The following is a 21,664-nucleotide window of genomic DNA, read 5'->3' on the forward strand; positions in this document are numbered from 1 at the left end:
TCGGAGTGTGGGAGGAAACTGGAGCATCCGGCGAAAACCCACACCGTCACAGGGAGATGTACAAACTCGTACAGAGCTGTCTTTCTAATTCAGTTTAATTCTGTTCAATTGCTCCTCATGTGTAGTTGGGATCAAACCCATGTCTCTGGCCCTGTAAGGCAACAACTCTACCCTTGCGCCACCAATACTATCTTACAAGGATAGTATTCAATCCAAGTTCGCATTGCTCATCAAAAGTAAGAGGAGGCTCAGATTAAACAGAACCTGCCTTGTCTTGGATGTTTAATTCGGAACAGCAGGTTGCAGAAACTCTGTTTGAGAAAGATGGCACAGTGGTAGAGTTGCTGCCTTGGGGCTACAGAGAACCGGGTTGATCTTGACAGCAGGTGCTGTTTGAACGGAGTTTGTACATGCTCCCTGTGTCCGTGTGGGTTTTCTCTGGGTGCTCCTGTTTCCTCCCCCAGCTGATCGCTGGTCGGTGTTGACTCAGTGGGTTGAAGGGCATGTTTCTGCAATGTATCTCTAAAGTGGTGACCAAGAGTTTAGAAGATTGGGGTGTGATCAAATCAAGCTCTCTTTATTGAAATAAATGGAGGATTTAGCAGAATGGATGGAGAAAGTATCTACATTTAATTTGAAGAAAACCATTTTTCCATGTTGTGGGAATCTGGAACCCTTTGTTTTCATTGCCAGGTTTATTGAAATTTTCAGAGCTGAGTTGGCAATGCTTTCTTTGTGTATATGCATGAAGGACCTGCCAAGGTATAGACTAGTGATTTTGAGAGCTGACTGTCCTAGCCTGTCTTATTCTGAGATTGCTATTGTGTTAATTTACACTGGTTGTGGATTCAAGATCTACCACAACCATAGAACAAGTCAGGAACAGGCCCTCTGGCCCATGTCCATGCTGACCACGATGTAAAAGTAAAACGCACATCTGCCTCCTCATGATCTGTATCTCTCCATTCCATGCCTGTTGTCTCTAAATTTGAGGCATCATGGTGGCGTAGCGGTAGAATTGCTACCTGACAGCGCCAGAGACCCGGGTTCAAACCTGACTAGGGGTGCTGTCTGTATGGAGTTTGTACGTTCTCCCTGTGACCGTGTGGGTTTTCTCCGGGTGCTCTGGTTCCCTCCCACATTCCAAAGACGTGCAGGCTTGTAGGTTAATTGGCTTCTGTAAAATTGTAAATGGTCCCTAGTGTGTAGGATATATGTGGATTGCAGGTTGGCATGGTCTTGGTGCACTGAAGGGCCTGTTTCCGTGCGGTATTCTCTAAAACTAAACTAAATTCCTGTTAAACATTGCTTCTTACTCGCTTCCACCATTTTCCCCGGCTGCACATTCCAGGCATCTACCACACTGTTTAATCTCCTGTAAACTGTATCCCCCCCCATCTCAACCTTAAAGCTATGCCCACTCGTATTTGACATATGCACCAAGGGGGAGAATAGACTGACAATCGACCTTGTCTTTATCTCTCATCACTTAATAAACTGTACTTCTTGCAGGACTTCCCTCGGCCTGCAAGGCTTCAGAGAAAGTCATCCGTTTGTCCAACATCTCCTTGTAGTTAATACTCTGTAAACTAAGCAACCACCAACAAGGGTCTCGGCCCAAAATGTCACCTATTCCTTTTCTCCAGAGATGCTGCCTGGCCCGCAGAGTCGCTCCAGCTTCATGTGTCTATCCACCTGGTGAATCTCGTGTGCACCCTCTCTGAACCCTCCACATCCTGGCTGTGCAAAGGTGGCCAGAACTGCACACAATACCTGTGAATAGGGATCAGAATAAGCAGGGTATTTGGATGGTGGATCTTTTCTGATTATTTGCCGTTGTGGAAATGCACTCATTTCCTTTTTTTGTGGGAATGCTACCACTCTTAACCACCATGTTCGGCATGGACATTGAGGGCCGAAGAGCCTGTTCCTGTGCGATATTGTTCTACATTCTATGTTTAACTCTTTCTAGTCCTAGCTCCCCCCTCGTTCAATTTATACAGCCTTTGGTCCACCGTCTATTCCAAATATCAAGCACATTATTGCACTAATGTATTAGTTTATTTTAGTTTAGTTTACAGATATAGCATGGAAACAGGCCCTTTGGCCCATCGAGTCCACGCCAACAAGTAGTCACCCCCATAGACCAGCACCATCCTACACGCCAGGGAAAATTTACAATCTTAACCAAAGCCAATTAACCTACAAACCTGTAAGTCTTTGGAGTGTGGGAGGAAACCGGAGCACTCGGGAAAAACCTGCGCGGTCACAGGGAGGACGTACACTCTCTGTACAGACAGCACCAGTAGTCAGGATTGAACCCAGGTCTCTGGCGCTGTGACCCAGCAACTCTACCGCTGCACCACTGTGTCACCCCATCATTGTAGTTTCCCATCAGTTTCCCCTCATATTTGCTCCACACCAGAGCCAGTTTTCAGTGCCATTTGTTCCACAATTGACTCGATCCAACAGAGTCATTGTTCGAGCTTTCTAATCCTGCCTGGATTTGCCTTCCAATCTCCTGTAGCTGTACAGCTACCATATCCACTGCTCTCTTATTTTGACCTCTTGTACTCGCCTGGATTTTATCCTTCTGTAAGTGGCAGCTATGCTTTCAGCTGCCTTGAGCTTAAAGTTGTGAAATTCCTCTTTGAAACTTTCTCCTTTCTCTGGAATTCTCCTTTGAAACTTTGACCAAAAGCTTGCCTGAAGATATTTTTTTCAATCAGGCTGAATATCTCCCAACATGATTTGCTTCAAATTGTGTTTGATCATTCCTTGATGTTTTATTAAGGGTGCCACATAGTGGAGTTTATCGATGGGAGTCTAACCTCTGCACAAGTCTAGCTTCTGCTGTGTGACTTGAGGTTTTCTGAAGTGTCTTACACTTATGATAGGTTTTGCTAGAGAGGAAGTGTGCGCTTATACGTGTTAACCATTAACACCCTGTGGGAGATGTTGAGAGCATTTTATTACAAGTCCACCACCGATTCCAAAGCCTTGCCGTATTATCCGTAATATGCCATATTATTTTGCCAGACCAACACGGGTCACTGTCTCGGGGGAGGGGGAGGGAGGAGGGAGGGAGGGTGGGGGGGTTGGGAGGGTGGGGAGGGGGAGGGAGGGTGGGGGGGCGAGATACTGGCTCACAAAGTCGCCTTTGGGAACAGAGTTCCAGAGCCCTGGCCGCAGGGGGCAAATTCAAGCCGACGAGGTGGAGATCGGCCACCTGTCGTAAATTGCTTGCAGCAGGAGCTGCTGTGAAACATCTTCATCACAAACTAGAGCATTAAATGAGTAGGGATTGATGATCACCATTGGCTGATGGTTTTTATGAGGAACAATACACTGCCCAGTGCACAGTGGGCGTGTTCTCCACTAAGCCAAGTTTCTCTTGTGGTTTGATGGACAGCGTGCATGCGGCAGGTTGAGTCTCCGAGCGGTGTAACTCTATGACAAAGCACAAGGCAGGCAGTAATCCTTCACATTAAACTGCAATTCCACGTGGGGAAATTTGAGAGCATCTAAAATATTCTGGATTGGCGCTGGGGTGTACAGTTCGGTGAGATCAAGGGACTTGTCTTTCTGACAATAAATAACAAAATGATGGCATAGGTTGTATGTGCCCTGTGTTGAGAAGAAGGGCCTTAAGTAAGAGCAAAGTCTGCCACCACTGACAGGCCAGGAACCACTTTATTCCTTCCACAGTAGATGCATTTGCCAATTGTCTTCAATGTGTGCACTGTATGAGAGGTTCATAGATCCCAGGCCGAATGGCCTAATTCTGCTCCTATCGAGTCTATCCTTCATTCAAATCTTTCTTAAATGTTGTGATAGTACCTGCCTGAATTACCTCCTCTGGCAGCTCGTTCTATACACCTGCCACCTTTTGTGTTTATACATTTAAAAATTTCCCCTCGGATTCCTATTAAATGTTCCCCTCCTCACCTTAAACCTATGTTCTTGATTCCCCCTACAGCAAGAGACTGTGTGCATTTACTTGATCTATTCCTCTCGTGATTTTGTACTCCTCTACAAGATCACCCTTCATCCTGCGCTCCAAGGAATATAGTCTCGGCCTGCTCAACCTCCCCCCTGTAACTTGGCCCCTTGAGTCATGACAACATCCTTGTAAACCTTCTCTGCACCCTTTCCAACTTGAAAAAGCTTATCTCTCTGAAATTGCCAAAGAATATCTCACTATCTCTGTGAGTGCCTCCTGATTACTATTTCATTTTAAACAAGAGCTCGATTTCAATTACTCTGACTGCCTCCCACATATTCTTTCATATAATGAATGAAAGTAGAACGGGAACAGAATTTGAAGTTACGTGCAAAGCGTTCATGTTTTATTTTTACTGAACTCTATTTTCTGCTTCACCAAAGGCATAGGTTGATTTGTTGAGTAAATGTTATGGATCCCTATTGAGCTGTGACTGGAACTTTAATATCAATGTTATCTTTTGTCTTGCAGCTCAAGCCTTCGTGACGCTAGCAACTAATGACCTGTACGGAAAAGGAGCCTTGGTGCTTGGAACCTCATTGCGGGATCACAGAACAACAAGAAATCTGGTGATTCTTATCACTCCCCAAGTGTCCAACAATATGAGGTATTTCTATATTGAGTTGGATGGTTCATTATATTCTATCTAACTTATCTCTACTTACTTGAAAGCACTGAACTATTCCCGAATAATGAAAAGCCTGGATAGAGTGGGCATGGAGTGGATGTTTCCACAAGTGGGAAAGTCCAGCACTAGAGTCCATAGCCTCAGAATAAAATGACGTACCTTGAAGAAGGTGATGAGGAGGGATTTCTTTAGTTAGAGGGTGATGAATCTGTGGCATTCATTGCCACGGAAGGTGGTGGAGGACAAGTCAAAGGATTTTTTTCAAGGCAAAGATTAATAGATTCTTGATTAGTACGGGTGTCAGGGTTATGGGGAGAAGGCAGGAGAACGGGGTTGAGAGGGAAAGATAGATCGGCCATGATTGAATGGTGGAATTGACTTGATGGGCTGAATGGCTTAATTCTGTTCCTATCACTGATGAACTTATGAAAAGGAGTAACTCAACGGGTCAGGTAACATTTCTGGAGAACATGGCTAGGTGCCGTTTTGGGTTGAAACCCTTCTTTAGACTGATTGTTTGGGGGGGAAGAGAAGAAAGTTGGGCAATGCATGGCAGGTAATATGTCAACACAGGCGAGGGGGGGGGGGGGGATATTTTGACAGGGAAATGGTTGGACCAAAGACCAGATATAAGAACTGATCATATATAAGGTATAAGATGGGTTTGAAAAATTGTGGTGTCGGGGGGAGGAAAGTAGTGGGGGGTGGGGAGGGGGGAGAAATTGGTGGAGTCCAGGTGAGGCACATGAGAAGGAGTGGGGGAGAAAATGAGGAGATGGGAGGTTTGATTAAAATTGGAGAATTCAACAATCACACTGTTGGGTTATAAACTACCCAAGTGGAAGATCAGCATCTGTAATTCTTTGTTTCTGCACACTGAAAAATTCCCATTATTTATCTTTCTTTTTTGAAAGCTGAGATCATTTGAAGACCTTTGTATAGTTAAACACAATCAATTAACCCAACAGTTTTCACTGCCTGCGGTTATTTACGACTGATTGCCTTTGGGAGAATTGAATTGGCCTCCTATCCTTTTGACACGGCCTCCCCTTCTCGCAACCTACCTCTGTGGTTAGTAAGGAAGGTCTACATGTGTTGAGTAGAATGCTCTCTCATCATCTTACAAATGGTTCTCGCTATACCTGCCACAAGAAGCATTTTATATTGTGCCACTGTGGTTAATTCTCTCAATCCCAAAGGGACCTGGTGATTAGTGTCGGAAGGAACTACAGATGCTGGTTCAGACCTGTCTGAAGAAGGGGCTCGACCCGAAACGCCACCCATTCCATCTCTCCAGAGAGGCTGCCTGTCCTGCATTTTGTGTCTATCTTCGGACCTGAATGATGGTCTGCCAGACAAAATATAAACCTTTGCAGCAAGGTCTAAAAGTAAATGGCGAATGTCTCAATAATTCAGTTGTTGGAACTCCTCCAAGTTAGGGTGGAGTGTGTATTTCTTGCATTAGGACAATCTTGGGAAAAGTTGACCTTTCATATTTGCATACTAAGTTGGAGGAGACTGTCAGCCATGGCAATCATATGAAATCTCCTTATTTCACATGTGTAAAGGAAATCATCTCGTGCTGAGATCAGGTAGTTGAGGTGAACATTTCTATACTCAGCATAGCTTGCATATTCTTTATTGTTGGTTGGGAACTATAAGACACAAGAGCAGAATTGTCCTTTCAGTCTATTGAGTTTACTCTACCATTCAATCATGGGTGATCAATTTTTTCCCCTCTTAACCCCATTCTCCTGGCTTTTCCTCGTAAGCTTTGACACCCTTACCTATCAAGAAACTCCAAATACATTAAAATTGACTTCATTATGTAAAAAAGCTACAATGTGGATGCGTTTAGATTCTGCCCTGCGGTGCTGAGAGAAGCTACCACTCGGTATGTTGAACAATGCTACTCTATATTTTTAGTTGTTGGTTAAGAAAAGTATGGAGTAATTTGGGTCAAAAGCAGGCAAATGGGACTTTCCTAGTTGGGCATCTTGGTCAAAATGGACAGGTTGAGCACAAGGGTTTGTTCCAGTGCTGTGTAACTCTGACAATGCACAAGAATAATTGCACCAGTAGCATAACATTGGATAGACACAAAATGCTGGAGTAACTCAGCGGGACAGGCAGCATCTCTGGAGCGAAGGAAGGAATTTTAACTGACCCATTCCATCTCTCCAGAGATGCTGCCTGTCCCGCTGAGTTACTCAGGCATTTGAATTGAATTAAATTGAATAAATTTTATTAGCCAAGTATGTACACATACAAGGAATTTGCCTTGGTGCTTTACTCGCAAGTAACAACACGACATACAGTAAACAATTTTGTCTCTACCTTTGGTTTAATCCAGCATCTGCAGTTCCTTCCTACACAGAATAACATTGGCATCTGAAGAAGGGTGCAGACCCCAAAAAATCACGTATCCATGTTCTTCAGAAATGATGCCTGACCTGCTGAGTTACTCCAGCACTTTTTTTTGTGAACCAGCATCTGCATTTCCTTGTGTCAACAGTGGAGAATAGTTGTTGCTTGACTTGCTGTAGTGGAAAGACTGTACGTGTAGGAAGGAAATGACGATGCTGGTTTCTTCTGATAATAGACACAAGGTGCTGGAGTAAATCAGCAGGTCATGCAGCATCTCTGAAGAAAAGGAATAGGTGACATTTCGGGTTGCAACCCTTCTTTGGAGCGTGTCTGAAGAAGGGTTCTGACCTGAAAAGCCACCTATTCCTTTTCTCCAGAGATGCTGCCTGACCCGCTGAGTTATTTCAGCATTTTGTGTGAAAACTGCAGCATTTTGAAAAATTATACATGATCACAATCAAGCCATCCACAGTGTACAGATACATGCTAAAGGGAATAACGTTTAGTGCAAGGTAAAGTCCGATTTAAGTCTCGTGACTCCAATGAGGAAGATAGTAGATGACGACTGCTTTCTTGTTGTTATTAGGATAGTACCGTTGCCTGGGAAGCTGGAACCGCTGGGAAGAAACTGTCTTTGGTTATCTTGTACTGGGACAGCTAGTTGGAGAATTGTACTCAGAAGGTGGCAGTATATTTGTTCTGTGCAGTGTAGCAGGCTCATTCACCCATAACCACCACCTGATTAGGATTGTGACCACTAGTACTCAGCATCCTTCATTAATACTCGCGTTCTCCCTGTGACCGTGTGGGTTTCCTCTGGGTGCTCCACTTTCGCCCCCACATCCCAAACACGTGCGGGTTTGTAGGTTAATGGGTCTCAGTAAATTACTCCGAGCGTGTTGGGAGTGGATGAGAAAGTGGGGCAACATAGGACCAGTGTGAGTGGATGGTCGGTGCGCACAAAGGGCCTGTTTCCATGCTGTATCTCCCAACTGAAGCCGCTAGTTTCCCGTACATTCTGACATGGATGAAATATTTCCTGAATTGATTTGGCTTTGGAAAACTTCTTGTCCTTTGTCATTTTCACCTTGGGGTTTGGCTGTAACTTTTTATTTCTGGCCTTGATTCCAGCTGGCTTAATGTTGTATGAAAAGCCACTGGCATGGTTTTAGCAAGCGTCATGGTTTTGTCAGCCGTGCCATAGATCAGGATGTCACAAATCATTATGGTACTGGAGGAACCCAGTCAGCTTGCTGAGTTCACGCCAGCACTGTAGAGTAAAGCAGTTCGATCCATTTCCCCAGATTTATTTTTCCATGGGTGTCTATCATGTCAAAAATTATCTTTGCCTCCACTCCCACCACTCTAGAGAATATTGAGTGAGTATTGTTATTTGTTGCATAAAATTCTTTCGTGCTTCCTCTCTGAAGCCTTTGCCCAAACACTTAAATGTGTGTCCCTCTCTTCAGTTTTGGTTTAGTTTTATTTAAATACTTGTACCAAGGTACAGTGAAAAGCATTTGTTGTGTGCTTTCTAGTCAGTGGAAAGACTATACATGATTGCAATCAAGCTGTCCACAGTGTACAGACACATGATGAGGGGAATAATGTTTAGTGCAAGATAAAGTCAATATTCAATAGACAATAGGTGCAGGAGGAGGCCATTCGGCCCTTCGAGCCAGCACCGCCATTCAATGTGATCATGGCTGATCATTCTCAATCAGTACCCCGTTCCTGTCTTCTCCCCATACCCCCTGACTCCGCTATCCTTAAGAGCTCTATCCAGCTCTCTCTTGAATGCATTCAGAGAATTGGCCTCCACTGCCTTCTGAGGCAGAGAATTCCACAGATTCACAACTCTCTGACTGAAAAAGTTTTTCCTCATCTCAGTTCCAAATGGCCTACCCCTTATTCTTAAACTGTGGCCCCATGTTCTGGACTCCCCCAACATTGGGAACATGTTTCCTGCCTCTAACGTGTCCAACCCCTTAATAATCTTATACGTTTCGATAAGATCCCCTCTCATCCTTCTAAATTCCAGTGTATACAAGCCTAGTCGCTCCAGTCTTTCAACATATGACAGTCCCGCCATTCCGGGAATTAACCTAGTAAACCTACGCTGCACGCCCTCAATAGCAAGAATATCCTTCCTCAAATTTGGAGACCAAAACTGCACACAGTACTCCAGGTGCGGTCTCACTAGGGCCCTGTACAACTGCAGAAGGACCTCTTTGTTCCTATACTCAACTCCTCTTGTTATGAAGGCCAACATTCCATTGGCTTTCTTCACTGCCTGCTGTACCTGCATGCTTCCTTTCAGTGACTGATGCACTAGGACACCCAGATCTCGTTGGACGTCCCCTTTTCCTAACTTGTCCAGTACAGTCTGACTAAAAGATATCCGAGGTCTCCAATGAGGTAGACGGTTGCTCAGAACCACCTTCTAGTTGGTGATGGGATGGCTCAGTTGCTCGATGACTCAAAATCAATAGATGTATGGCCCCCTTCTATGACGTAAGGCATCTCTGGAGAAAAGGAATTGGTGTCATTTCAGGTCGAGACCCTTCTTCAGACCAGACTTTATCCATTCAACCTCTCTTTACCGCCCATCCCCCCCACTACAATTGGTCTGAAGAAAGGGCCGACCCGAAGAAATTGCAGCAAATTGTGGACGCAACCCAGACCATCACACAAACCAACCTCCCTTCCATTGTCTCCATCTACACCTCACACTGCCTCGGCAAGGCCAGCAGCACGATTAAGGGCGAGTTGTGCCCTGGCTGCTCCCTCTTCCATCAGGCAAAAGATACACAAGTGTGAAAACATTTGCCTCCAGATTCGGGGACAGTTTCTTCCCAGCTGTTATCCGGCAACTGAATCATCCTTCCACAACTAAGAGCAGTCCTGAACTACCAGCTACCTCACTGGTGATCCTCGCTCGGGCTATCTTTGATCGGAATTTACTGGCTTTACCTTGCACTAAACGTTATTCCCTCATCATGCATCTATCCACTGTAAATGGCCCGGTTCTAATCGTGTATTGCCTTTCTGCTGACTGGTTAGCACGCAGCAAACACTTTTCACAGTACCTCCGTACACGTGACAATAAGCTAAACTGAAACTGAAGGGCGCCCATCCAAATTCTCCAGTTGTTTGGGTCCTTTTTTGTGGACTTGGATTGCAGGATTAATTGAAATGACTGCATTCAGTCTTGAGTTAGAATCAATACCAATTACCTCTGGAAGCTCAATAGACATCTGAAGTATGACGTGTGGGCTTATTTGTTTAACACTCGTCTCTCTCTTTTTAGATTGGCGCTGGAAAGGATCTTCGATGAGGTTCTTTTAGTGAACGTGCTAGACAGCAAGGATTCGGCGCATCTCGCCATGATCAAGAGGCCTGAACTAGGCGTGACCTTCACAAAGCTGCACTGCTGGGCTCTCACCCAGTACTCCAAATGTATATTTATGGATGCAGACACACTGGTAAGCCCTGGGTCTTCAAGTGTTTGGGATGAGTATCTTGTCAAATACAGCCAGGGGTAGCCCATTTAGTTTGCAATTCTTAAAAAAACTTTAGTTTATTGTCATGTGTACTGAGGTACAGTGAAAAGCTTGATGTTATGTGCTCACCAGTCAACAAATGACTATACCTCGACACAATGCTGGGGTAACTCAGTGGGTCAGGCAGCATTTCTGGAGAAAAGGAATAGATGAAGTTTTGGGTTGAGACCCTTCTTTACATTGAAGATTGTCTGAGTTAAATTCCACCTGCTATTCTATTTCCCCACTTTCCCAGTTTATCTATATCTTGCTGTAACCATGGACTGCCACTTTCACTGCTACACCATGCCACCAATTTTGGTGTTATCCATAGACTTGGTAATCACCGCTTATATTCCCATCTAAATCGTTAGCGACAGAGAATAGACTTCAATACAGCACTGGTACAGGCCCTTCAGCCCACAGTGTCAATGCTGAACATGATGCCAAATTAAACTAATTGACTTCAAACAATTTTGTACAGCAATAACATAATAAACAGCATATGTGAGCTGGATGTCCAATGATATAATGTAGGCTGGCAGTTGGAGCACTGTGATTACCCTGAAGCTAAAAAATAAATGAGCATCTAAAGCAGAATCGTCTGATGTGCACCCAAGGATTTTTTTTCTATAATGGGATGAAAAAGTGCCCAAGAAACGTCTCTTCTCCAGAGAGGTTCAGGAACCCTGGCAAGGCTGGAAGAGGCTGGGTTTCTTGCTGAAGATTACAAGAGGCCTTCATATTGGATCATCTCCCAACCATCAATGGCCAGGGTTGACTCCCATTCCCTCTCACTTCTATATATCAGCTATCTGTTGGTTCCTGGACACGTGGGATTAGCAGAGGCTATGAGCAATGGGCAGCTACCTAAAGGGTACAGAGAACAGAATACAGTTATCAGCATTGTAGCACATCATCGGTTGAGGCCTGTTCCTATGCTGTATAGATCTATGTTGTGTGTCCCAGTATTATGTCCCAACTACCCCTTGTTCTCTATGGTGTGATTGCTTTGCTATAACTCAAGGCAAGACCTGATCTGAGACGAACAATCCCACATCTGCATGTTAGACACAAAAGTGCTGGAGTAACTCAGCGGGTCGGTCAGCATCTCTGGTGAAAAAGGATGGGTGATGTTTTGGTTCGGAACCCTTCCTCAGATGATAGATGCTCAGAATCTCTGTCTGAGGAAGTCCCGGCCCAAAACGACACCCATACTTTTTCTCCAGAGATGCTGCCTACTCTGCTGAGTTACTCCAGCACTTTGTGTTTATCTTTGGTTAAAAACCAGCATCTGCACAAGAATGGGAAATAACTGCTTTGAGCTCTGGATGATTCTTTTAGTAAAGCAGAAACATAATGCCGTCTGTGTGTCAACTTCAGTGTTTTGCTCTCTGGTGGTTGGCTTTGAGCCAGAGTCCTGGGCAGTGATGATGCAGCTATAAATGGGGAAGGGAGTTGTTTTCATCAGTTTGTTCATCGCGTTATGTCCAACTGAACTCATCCTCCAACTGAATTAAACTAGCCACATTAAAAAGCACACTACAAGTCTGTTAATCTGGCACGTTTAGAATTTTGCTACTGGACTTTCAGATTTTCCAGGGTATTGGATATTAATACAATTAATTAGCTGCTTGTTTTAAGATGTCAGCCACTACAATAGTATAAAACATTTCCCAGTGTTGAAAGGGAGCAAGTTAACCTGGCCTCCAGAGATTCAGATGCTGAGTCATCAAGGTTTCTGAACAATCAGATTACGGATTATCGGAAGTCACATATTACAATTCCTTTTCTCTACTTAGTTACTGGTTAATCTGAATTATTACTCATTCTTTGTGGTGGGTTTAGGATCCTCTCACTTCTGCTATCGTGGGGATTAATCCCTTGGTCTAAATGTGAGGAATTTGCCCTTGTAAAAGCCCTGAGACCACAAGGCGGCCATCTGTGTAAGAAGTGATGTAAACCCATAACAATAGCTTTGCACAAATTATATTGAGTTTATTGCGTGACCCACTTCTTTGTCATAATCAAATTGGAATGGAGGGATTGTAAGGAATGGATGGATATGGATCACGTGTATGCAGAGGAGATTGGTTTAATTTGGCATGTTTAGCATAGTCATTGTGGGCTGAACAGTGCTTACTGTTTTAAGTAATAGAGATAGACAATTATCCCTACTCCCATGTGTATCCATGGTACCCGCAAGTATTGTGTAGGAAGGAACTGCAATGCTGGATTACATTGAAGATAGACACAAATCGCTGGTGTAACTCAGTGGGACAGGCAGCGTCACTGGAGAAAAGGAATAGGTGACGTTCTGGGTCGAGACCCTTCAGATCCATCTGTAGAAGGGTCTCGACCTGTAAGGTTACCTGTTCCTTTTCTCCAGAGATGCTGCCTGTCTGGCTGAGTTACTCCAGCTCTATGAGTAATATTAATCTCTCTTTCTATTTGAACGGACCATAACTACTGAGTATATCTTCACGCTTCCCACATTGTTTAACAGGTATTATGCAACATTGACGAGCTGTTTGAGAGGGAGGAATTATCTGCGGCTCCAGATCCAGGCTGGCCAGATTGCTTCAACACTGGAGTGTTTGTTTATCGCCCTTCCATTGAAACCTACGATGAACTTCTACGGTCGTCCACAGAAAATGGCAGCTTTGACGGTATGTTTGATCCCTCTGCAGAAAAGTTGACTTGAAATAGCAGCCAATTTTACTTGCACAGTCCTATCAGGTTGGCAAGTGCTTTCATAGAGTGATAGTGTGGAAACAGGCCCTTTGGCCCACACCAACTTGCCCACACCGGCCAACATGTCCCTTCCGCACTAGTCCCACTTGCCTGCGCTCGGCCCATATCCCTCTAAACCTGTGCTATCCATGTGCCTGTCTAATTGCTTCTTAAACATTGTGATAGTCCCTGCCTCAACTACCTCCTCCGGCAGCTCGTTCCATATACCTTTGTGTGAAAAATCTACCCCTCCAATTTGTATAAAATCTTTCTCTCCCTCACCTTAAACCTCTGCCCTCTGTTTGTCAATTCCACTACTCTGGGCAAGAGACTCTGTTCGTTTACCTGATCTATTCCTCTCATGATTTTGTACACTTCTGTAAGATCACCCCTCATCCTTCTGCACTCCAGGGAATAGAATCCCAGCCTACTCAACCTCTCCCTGTAGCAAAGACCCTAGAGTCTAGATAGAGCTCTTAAGGATAGCGGAGTCAGGGGGTATGGAGAAGACAGGAACGGGGTACTGATTGAGAATGATCAGTCATGATCACATTGAATGGCGGTGCTGGCTCGAAGGGCCGAATGGCCTACTCCTGCACCTATTGTCTGTTGTCTATTGTCTATTGTGCCCTGACAACATCTTTGTAAATCTCCCCTGCACCCTTGTCTTCACGTTGGCGTAACACAGGCTGTCATTCAGGACTAAAGTTGATTCGGGAAAATTGAAGGACCTTAACTCCTCCTTTCAACGTGAAAAACAAGTACTGCAGAATTCACAAATAGCCTTAACCAGGGGAACAGGGCAAAATCATACCCGCTTCCATGCTGTCTAATGTTGGTTGAGGAATTTGATCTCTGATTTTGCGACAGGATTTCGGTGCGTGCTCGAAACATTATTGTGGTATAAAGCTCCTCTTTATCTCCACCCCCAAATTAACTCAGGAATTGTGTACCATGCAGTGTTTGCCTTGAGTGTTATTTTTCAATCTCGTTGGTTTAATTGAACCGGTTTCACCTGAAGCTGCGATGCTTTCTCGGAAAAACTGCAGTCAGACGACATTCTTGTGGTGACAGCTGTACGGCTTCCACTGCTGACTCTGCTTATAGACACAAAATGCTGGTGGAACTCTGGGTCAGGCAGCATCTCTGGAGAAAAGGAATAGGTGACGTTATCGGTCGAGACACTTCATCAATTTAGTGTATTGGGTACATTGAAAAGCTTTTGAAGTGTGCTAACCAGTCGGTGGAAAGACAATACATGATTACAATCGATCCAACTACAGTGTACATGATAAGGGAATAACCTTTAGTGCAAGGTTAAGTCTGATCAAAGGTAGTCCAAGGGTCCCCAATGAGGTAGATAGTAGTTCAGCACTGCTCTCTAATTGTTGGTAGGATGGTTCAGTTGCCTGATAACAGCTGGGAAGAAACTGTCCCTGAATCTGGAGGTGTGCATTTACACACTTCTATACCTGTTACCTGATAGATGAGGGAGTGGCCAGGGTGCAACTAGTCCTTGGTTCTGCTGCTGGCCGGACCATCTGACTGCTTGCTGGCTGCACACAGGACTATGTATCATCAGCCACATTTTCTCTTGGGTAAAGCTGGATTTGCGTGAAGATTTGTCTGTACTGAGCACTTGTCCCCTGCATGATGTGGAGATAGAGACGCTTTGGGCAACCTCTGGGACCATGTTGAAGGAGGCACAAAGGAACATGGTAGCCAAGACTTTATCCATCCAGATTTTAAAGGCGACCATGCTCGTAGTTGGTCTTCCCAAGGGAGCAATGTTTATACAATGTGAAACAATCTCCCTTAACATCTGTGATCTCTTGGAAGCTGAAATACCCACTTGCACCCATGCCTGTGATGCTTTATCTTTAGACTTTAGTGATACAGCGTGGAAACAGGACCTTCGGCCCACTGAGTCCGTGACGACCAGTGATCACCCTGTACACTAGCACTATCCCTATCCCTATCCCACACAATAGGGACAATTTACAATTTTTACCGAAGCCAATGAACCAACGTCTTTGGAGTGTGGGGGGAAACCAGAGCACCTAGAGGAAACCCACCCAGTCACAAGGAGAACGTACAGACTGCCCCCGTGGTCAGAATCGAACCCGTGTCTCTGGTGCTGTAAGACAGCAACTCTACCTCTGTGCCACTGTGCCATGCCTGTAGCTTTCAACTCCCTGGTCTTGGGATTGTTCAAGGCTGGGCTGTTGATCTCAACAGTCGTGCAACCTGCTGCCCACTGCTACGTTAGCGAGGCTGCAGTCTCCCTAAACAATGCAATACATCGTTTTTCTTGGGCACATAGGAAAAGGAAGCAGAGATTTGAAGTTCCTACCTTGCAAACATTCCCAAAGAGCAGCCTATCCTGGAATAAATATCAGAGCATCAAACACGGCACAGGAACTGGCCCTCAATGTCAATGCTGAATGTGACGCGAAGTTAAACCAAAAGTACACCTACGTATTGGAGTAACTCATTGGGGCAGGCAGCATCTCTGGGTTTCAGGTTGGACTCAAAGGGGGAGTGGAAGTTGCAGAAGCCCTGTTTAAGAGAGCAAGAAAACTTCTTCAAAGTAGGCATACGTTGAGATTTCACAGTGGAGCGGATGTGGAAACAAGGAAGTGCAAATGCCGGTTAATGCACAGTCTGAAGAAGGATCTCGACCCAAAACATCACCTATCCAGGTTCTGCGGTGATGCTGCCTGACTCACTGAGTTACTCCAGTATATTTTATCCTTTTTTGAACTTATCTCCTCTGTCTTCCAGCAGAGACCCCTCCTGACATCCTCTCACCAGGAGCTCCTGCCTGTCGCCGCGAGGGTCTCCATGACCCCCTTGTACAAAGTGGCCATTGTCCTCCAGCAGCCTGACCAGTCTCCCTGCAACCTTGGGAGCAGTCAGCAACACTGCCTATTCAAGGCAGCAGCACCCTCCAGCAATTAGAAGAGTGCGTTTTACATTGTGTATAGGGCCAGCTCCCGATTTCACAGCTGGTAGTTTAGTTTGGTTTAGAGATGCAGCATGGAAACGGGCCCTTCGGCCCACCGATTCTGCGCCGACCAGCGATCCCCATACACTAGCACTTTCCCACACACCAGAGACAATTAACTTATCCAATTAACCTACAAACCTGTACGACTTTACAGTGTGGGAGGAAACCGAAGATCTCGGGGAAAACCCACCTAGGTCACAGGGAGAACGTACAAACTCCATACAGACAGCACCCTTAGTCCGGATCAAACCCGGGTCTCTGGCGCTGTAAGGCGGCAACTCCACCACTGTGCCACCATGCCGCTGTAGATGTGTGATTTTGCTGTAGTTGAGTACACTAGCACATGCTAACTCTGACACTGTAGTGTTACACAAGAAAGCCTAACCGTATTCTTCTGCGAATCTTGCATAATAAAATATGCTATCTTTACCAGAACTTGTAGAAAAAATACTATTAAAGTAACACACCACCCTGTTTGATGCCATTGGACAGTTGAACAGGAATTTCCAGCACGAGGTATTTCAATCTGGGAACACTAATCCTTGCAAAACCAGTGGTGCAGCTGGTAGAGCTGTTGCCTCCCAGTGCCAGAGACTGGGGTTCAAACCTGACCCCTGCTCTGTGTGAAGTTTGTACATCCTTCCTGTGGCCATGTAGGTTTCCTCCCACATTCCAAAGATTTGTACCTTAATTGGCATCTGTAATTCACCCTTGGGTGTGAAGCGAGTGCATGCAAAGGTTAATGCCAGTAGACGGAAGAGGAAACGGCCGTAGACGAGGAATCTCTTTGCCATAATATTTCAAACGGGCAGCACTGGCCTTCCTGTAAGACCAGTAACGCAACTAGTAGAGGCTAAGGGTGTTTTATTATCAGATGCCCCGAAACGGAACAACTAAATTCTTACTTACAGCAGCTCAACAGATATGTAAAAACATACTGACCAGTGACCACCCATACATCAGCACCATCCTACACGCTAGGGACAATTTACGATTTTACCAAAGCCAAATTAACCTACAAACCTCTACATCCTTGGAATGTGGTAGGAGGCCGGAGCACCTGGAGAAAACCCACGCGGTCACTGGGAGAGCGTACAAACTCCGTGCAGACAGCACCCGTAGTCTGGATTGAACATTGGTCTCTGGTGCCGTAAGGCAGCAACTCTACCACAGCACCACCGTGCTCCCCTCCACCTCCCCCTGGTGCAGGTCCTATATAAAGCTTCAATTTCAGGACCCTAATTAGGAAGCCAATTGATGGCATTGATTTCTTCCAGTTAACTGTAGGAGGCTCCCTGCGGCTTGTAAGCAAACTAGCTTTCTGTGCGTGTGTGTACTTGACCGACAGGCTAAGGTGGTGACACAGGCCCCAAGGCCACTTATTAAAGCTTCATGACCTGGTCTCTCTGGCACAATTGAGCTGATGACGGAGAGGCAGGGAATACCTAACTAAGTAAATAGCAGTGAGAGGACTAACTATAAATACATCTCTGAATCAACCCATCAAATGCTCCAAACTCTTCCTCCTGCAGCTCTGACTATATAAAGAAAGTTCACTAGATCTTTTTGGATTATACTGAACTCCCTTCTCCACATAAGGAAACATGCAATTGGCCTTTATACTGCAGTCAAAAATATATAAATACTTGGTTAGTGATCAGATGCTTAAAGTAGGAGGAACATGAGAATATCCCCTTTGAACACAATGGCAGCAGTGTCTTTACCTTTGTCTTGTACTGTTTTGTTTTGTCTTGTACGTTTTATCTCCCCTTTTCCACTCCCTTTATTCCTCTTTTTCTACCCCTTGGAACTGTACATCTTCCACAGATGCTGATGATCCTGGATCTGTAACTCTCATGGCGCCAGAGACTTGGGTTCGATTCTGACCTCTGGAGCTGTCTGTGTTGAGTTTGCACGTTCTTCCTGTGACCGCATGGGTTTGCTCCGGGTGCTCTGGTTTCCTCCCAAATCCCAAAGAGGCGATGGGTTTGGAGGTTAATTGGCTGGCTGTAAATTGCCCTGAGTGTGTAGAGAGTGGATGGAAAAGTGGATAACAGAACTAGTGTGAACGGGTGATCGATGGTCAGTGTGGACTTAGTGGGTCGAAGTGCCAATTTCCATGCTGTGTCCTTCTAAACCGAACTCTTTCCAAACTAAACTAAACGGGCAGTGTAGGACCTACACACAATCCGAGTTAGAAGCATAAGCATAATCTTTAATAACACAACAAATGCTGGAAGCACACAGCGGGTCGGGCGGCAGCTGTGGAGACTGAATCTGAGTAATGTTTTAGTTCGAAAGTAGACACAAAATGCTGGAGTAACTCAGCGGGGCAGGCAGCATCTCGGGAGAGAACGAATGGGTGACGTTTCGGGTCGAGACCCTTCTTCAGACTGATGTCAGGGGAGTGGGCGGGACAGGGAGAATGTAGTTGGAGACATCAAGACTGGTGGGAGAACTGGGGAGGGGATGGAGAGAGGGAAAGAAAAAGATATTTGAAGTTAGAGGGTATATCTTAATGCCACAGAGACACACAGCACAAAAACAGGCCCTTCAAGGGATATGGGCAAAAAGCAGGAACGGGGTACTGATTTTGGATGATCAGCCATGATCATATTGAATGGCGGTGCTGGCTCGAAGGGCCAAATGGCCTACTCCTGCACCTATTTTCTATGTTTCTAAGTCAATGTTCATACCAATGGTGTGTAAGCTACCGGTTGCTCAGCACATTAACTCCCCCTCCCCTTCCCAATTGGACCTTTATGTCAGGATGAGGAACAGGGGCCTCGTATTTCGCTTGGGCCGCTTACACCCCAGCGGTATGAACATTGACTTCTCTAACTTCAAATAGCCCTTGCTTTCCCTCGCTCTCTCCATCCCTTCCCCCTTCCCAGTTCTCCCACCAGTCTTTCTATCTCTGTCCCGCCCACTCCCCTGACATCAGTCTGAAGAAGGGTCTTGACCCAAAATGTCACCCATTCCTTCTCTCCAGAGATGCTGCCTGACCCGCTGTGTGTAGGGAGGGGGATGAGAAAGTGAGATAACAAAGAACTTGTGCAAGCAGGTGATTGATGGTACAAGTAGACTCAGACCAAAGGGCCTGTCTCCATGCAGCATCTCTAAACTAAACAAAGATTTTGACCCAGATTCTATAGTTTACCCTCTGGAATGTTGTGCCAAGGTGATGGTCAACATCTGGTCAAGAATGGCGCAGCGGTTGAGTTGCTGCCTCACTGTGCCAGAGACCCATGTTCAATCCCGACTGCGGGTGCTGTCCGTGTGGAGTTTGTATGTTCTTCCTGTGACCGCGTGGGTTTTCTCCACACTCCAAAGCCATACAGGTTCGTAGATTAATTGTCTTTCAGTAAAATTGTAAGTTGTCCCCAGTGCGTAGGATAGTGCTAGTGTACAGGGTGATCGCTGGTCGGCGCAGACTCGGTGGGCTGAGCAGCCTGTTTCCACACTGTATCTAAGGTGTAAAGTAAGTTTACACCATATCTGCGGTGTTCTGGAATCTTATCACTATCAGCATTTTCATGCTCTTCGATGGATGTTGACAAAAAGCTTTTGTTTCTACCTTGGAGAATTTGAGAAATTCTATCTAATTGGAGCTTGCTGAATGAAGTGTCTGTCTGTGGCATCAACTCTGCATTGGAGAAATGGCTTGACAGACTCTGTGAAAACAAAATGCGCCTTTTTAATTGGGGTGGCAGAGCCAAGAGACAACAATGTCTCTCAGAAGGAAAAATCTGCAATTTGGAACAACTCTAGCTTGGCTGGCTGGATTTTGCCAAGAGAGCAGTGATTCCGGTGGATTCCAAAGGCATTCCTCTGTGGGCCAGCAGTTCTGGTTATTGTCGTGTTTCATGTCAACAGTGATTGTGTGATAAGGACAGGCTTTATTCAATGGGCTGCTGCTACCCCACCACCATGAAGCAAGATTCTCTCATTTGTTTTCTGTGCCACTGTCTGCACAGACCCAACCTAAAATAAGCCTTCCACTCTGAAAGTGGAGATTCTATAATTAGAGTGGAGTACCATCAATTATGATTTGTGTGCCGTGCAGTTTGAGCTGTCCTGGCTGGGATAAACCAGATAAAATGGTGCGCTTCAGGCGGCCACATTTCTGCTTGAGTGACTCCCTTTTCTCCTCCACACGTACTCGTGTCTTGGGCAATGATCTCTATACTGCAGATTGGTTTTTTAAATTGCATTCTGTTGCATTGTATTGTGCTTCAAAATGGTGCTTAGGACTACTGCAGTGGTCAGACCAATGTTGGAAGCGTTTCTGTACACAATATCACCAGAGGAGCCAGCTGTACATTATAGCTGTGTGAGTGTGCGTGTGTGAACTGCAGATGCTGGTTTACACTGAAGTTACACACAAAATGCTGGAGTCACCCTGCTGAACTCAGTCTGAAGAAGGGTCTCCACCCAAAATGTCACCTATTTTCTCCAGAGATGCTGCCTGACCCGCTGAGTTACTCCAGCATTTTGTGTACATGATAGCTGGCTACTTTGACTAGCATTGCACAAACTGAGCTAACTAAGTGGTACCTGAAGGAAATTATGTCTTTTTATGTGGATGTAATAATGCAGTTAAGTAGAAATCATTTCCCCTTTGATCTATCTGCCTTAACTGCCAAGTGGCTTCCCTTTCTGAAGTGTAGCTGAAGCAGGCATGTTGAACAGCTGGCTTGGAGCCAGGTGTAACTGCACCAAAGATGTCTCTTTGAACTACAAAATAAAATTGGGTACAGATCTTGCTGCATGCATTCTGTTTGGATTCCCAGGGTCTTTTGCCAATGAACCTCAGCGTCTTTTTAAATGGCTTTAATCGGAGCTGCCAGTGATAAATCGCTTCAGCCCAGTGGGTATTGCAGGTATTCCCACAGTGCCTTTTGACATGGAGTTGAGGGACTTGACTAGTGTTTAAGCTGCGATAGTGTGCATCCTGGAGGGGAACTTGCACACTTAATGTTTTCCTGCAGCATAAGAGGCCATTCAGCCTATCGAGTCAATGCCAGTCCCATTAGCCCAAAGTCACCATTTTGGAATTCTCCAATTTTAGGTAACGATACAACTCTTCCCCTTCCTCCTTTCTTTCCTCCTTCTCCCCCTTCCCCTGTGACCCACCTGGACTCTCCCCTCTCTCTCCCCTTCCACCGACATTCCTTACTCTACCTTCACAATTTGCAACACTTCAATCCTTTTGTCTCACCCTTTGTCTTTTCATCTCTGGCCTTTGTCCACCACCATCTGCCTATTTTTTTTTTAAAGACCTTCCCCACCCCCTGCAATTGTACCAACCTATTGCCTGCCAGGCTTTGTCCAGCCCCATCTCTCTTCCAGTTTTCCCATCCACCTCCCTCCCCTCACCC

The 21,664-nt window shown here is 45.4% G+C and overlaps 1 protein-coding gene across 3 annotated transcripts in view; it reads left to right on the forward strand.

The window, feature by feature from the left end:
- The window catches only part of LOC144599484 (glycogenin-1-like), a 58,589-nt gene that overhangs the window by 13,636 nt on the left and 23,289 nt on the right, over nt 1-21,664 (forward strand). For all 3 annotated transcript variants that reach the window (XM_078410439.1, XM_078410440.1, XM_078410442.1), the window contains exons 2-4: nt 4,475-4,610; nt 10,309-10,483; nt 13,047-13,209. In XM_078410439.1, coding sequence (XP_078266565.1) covers nt 4,475-4,610; nt 10,309-10,483; nt 13,047-13,209 — 474 coding nt within the window. The remainder of the gene's footprint in view (nt 1-4,474; nt 4,611-10,308; nt 10,484-13,046; nt 13,210-21,664) is intronic.

The sequence above is a fragment of the Rhinoraja longicauda genome, chromosome 13 (assembly GCF_053455715.1).
Source record: "Rhinoraja longicauda isolate Sanriku21f chromosome 13, sRhiLon1.1, whole genome shotgun sequence".
NCBI classification, from domain to species: Eukaryota; Metazoa; Chordata; class Chondrichthyes; order Rajiformes; family Arhynchobatidae; genus Rhinoraja; species Rhinoraja longicauda.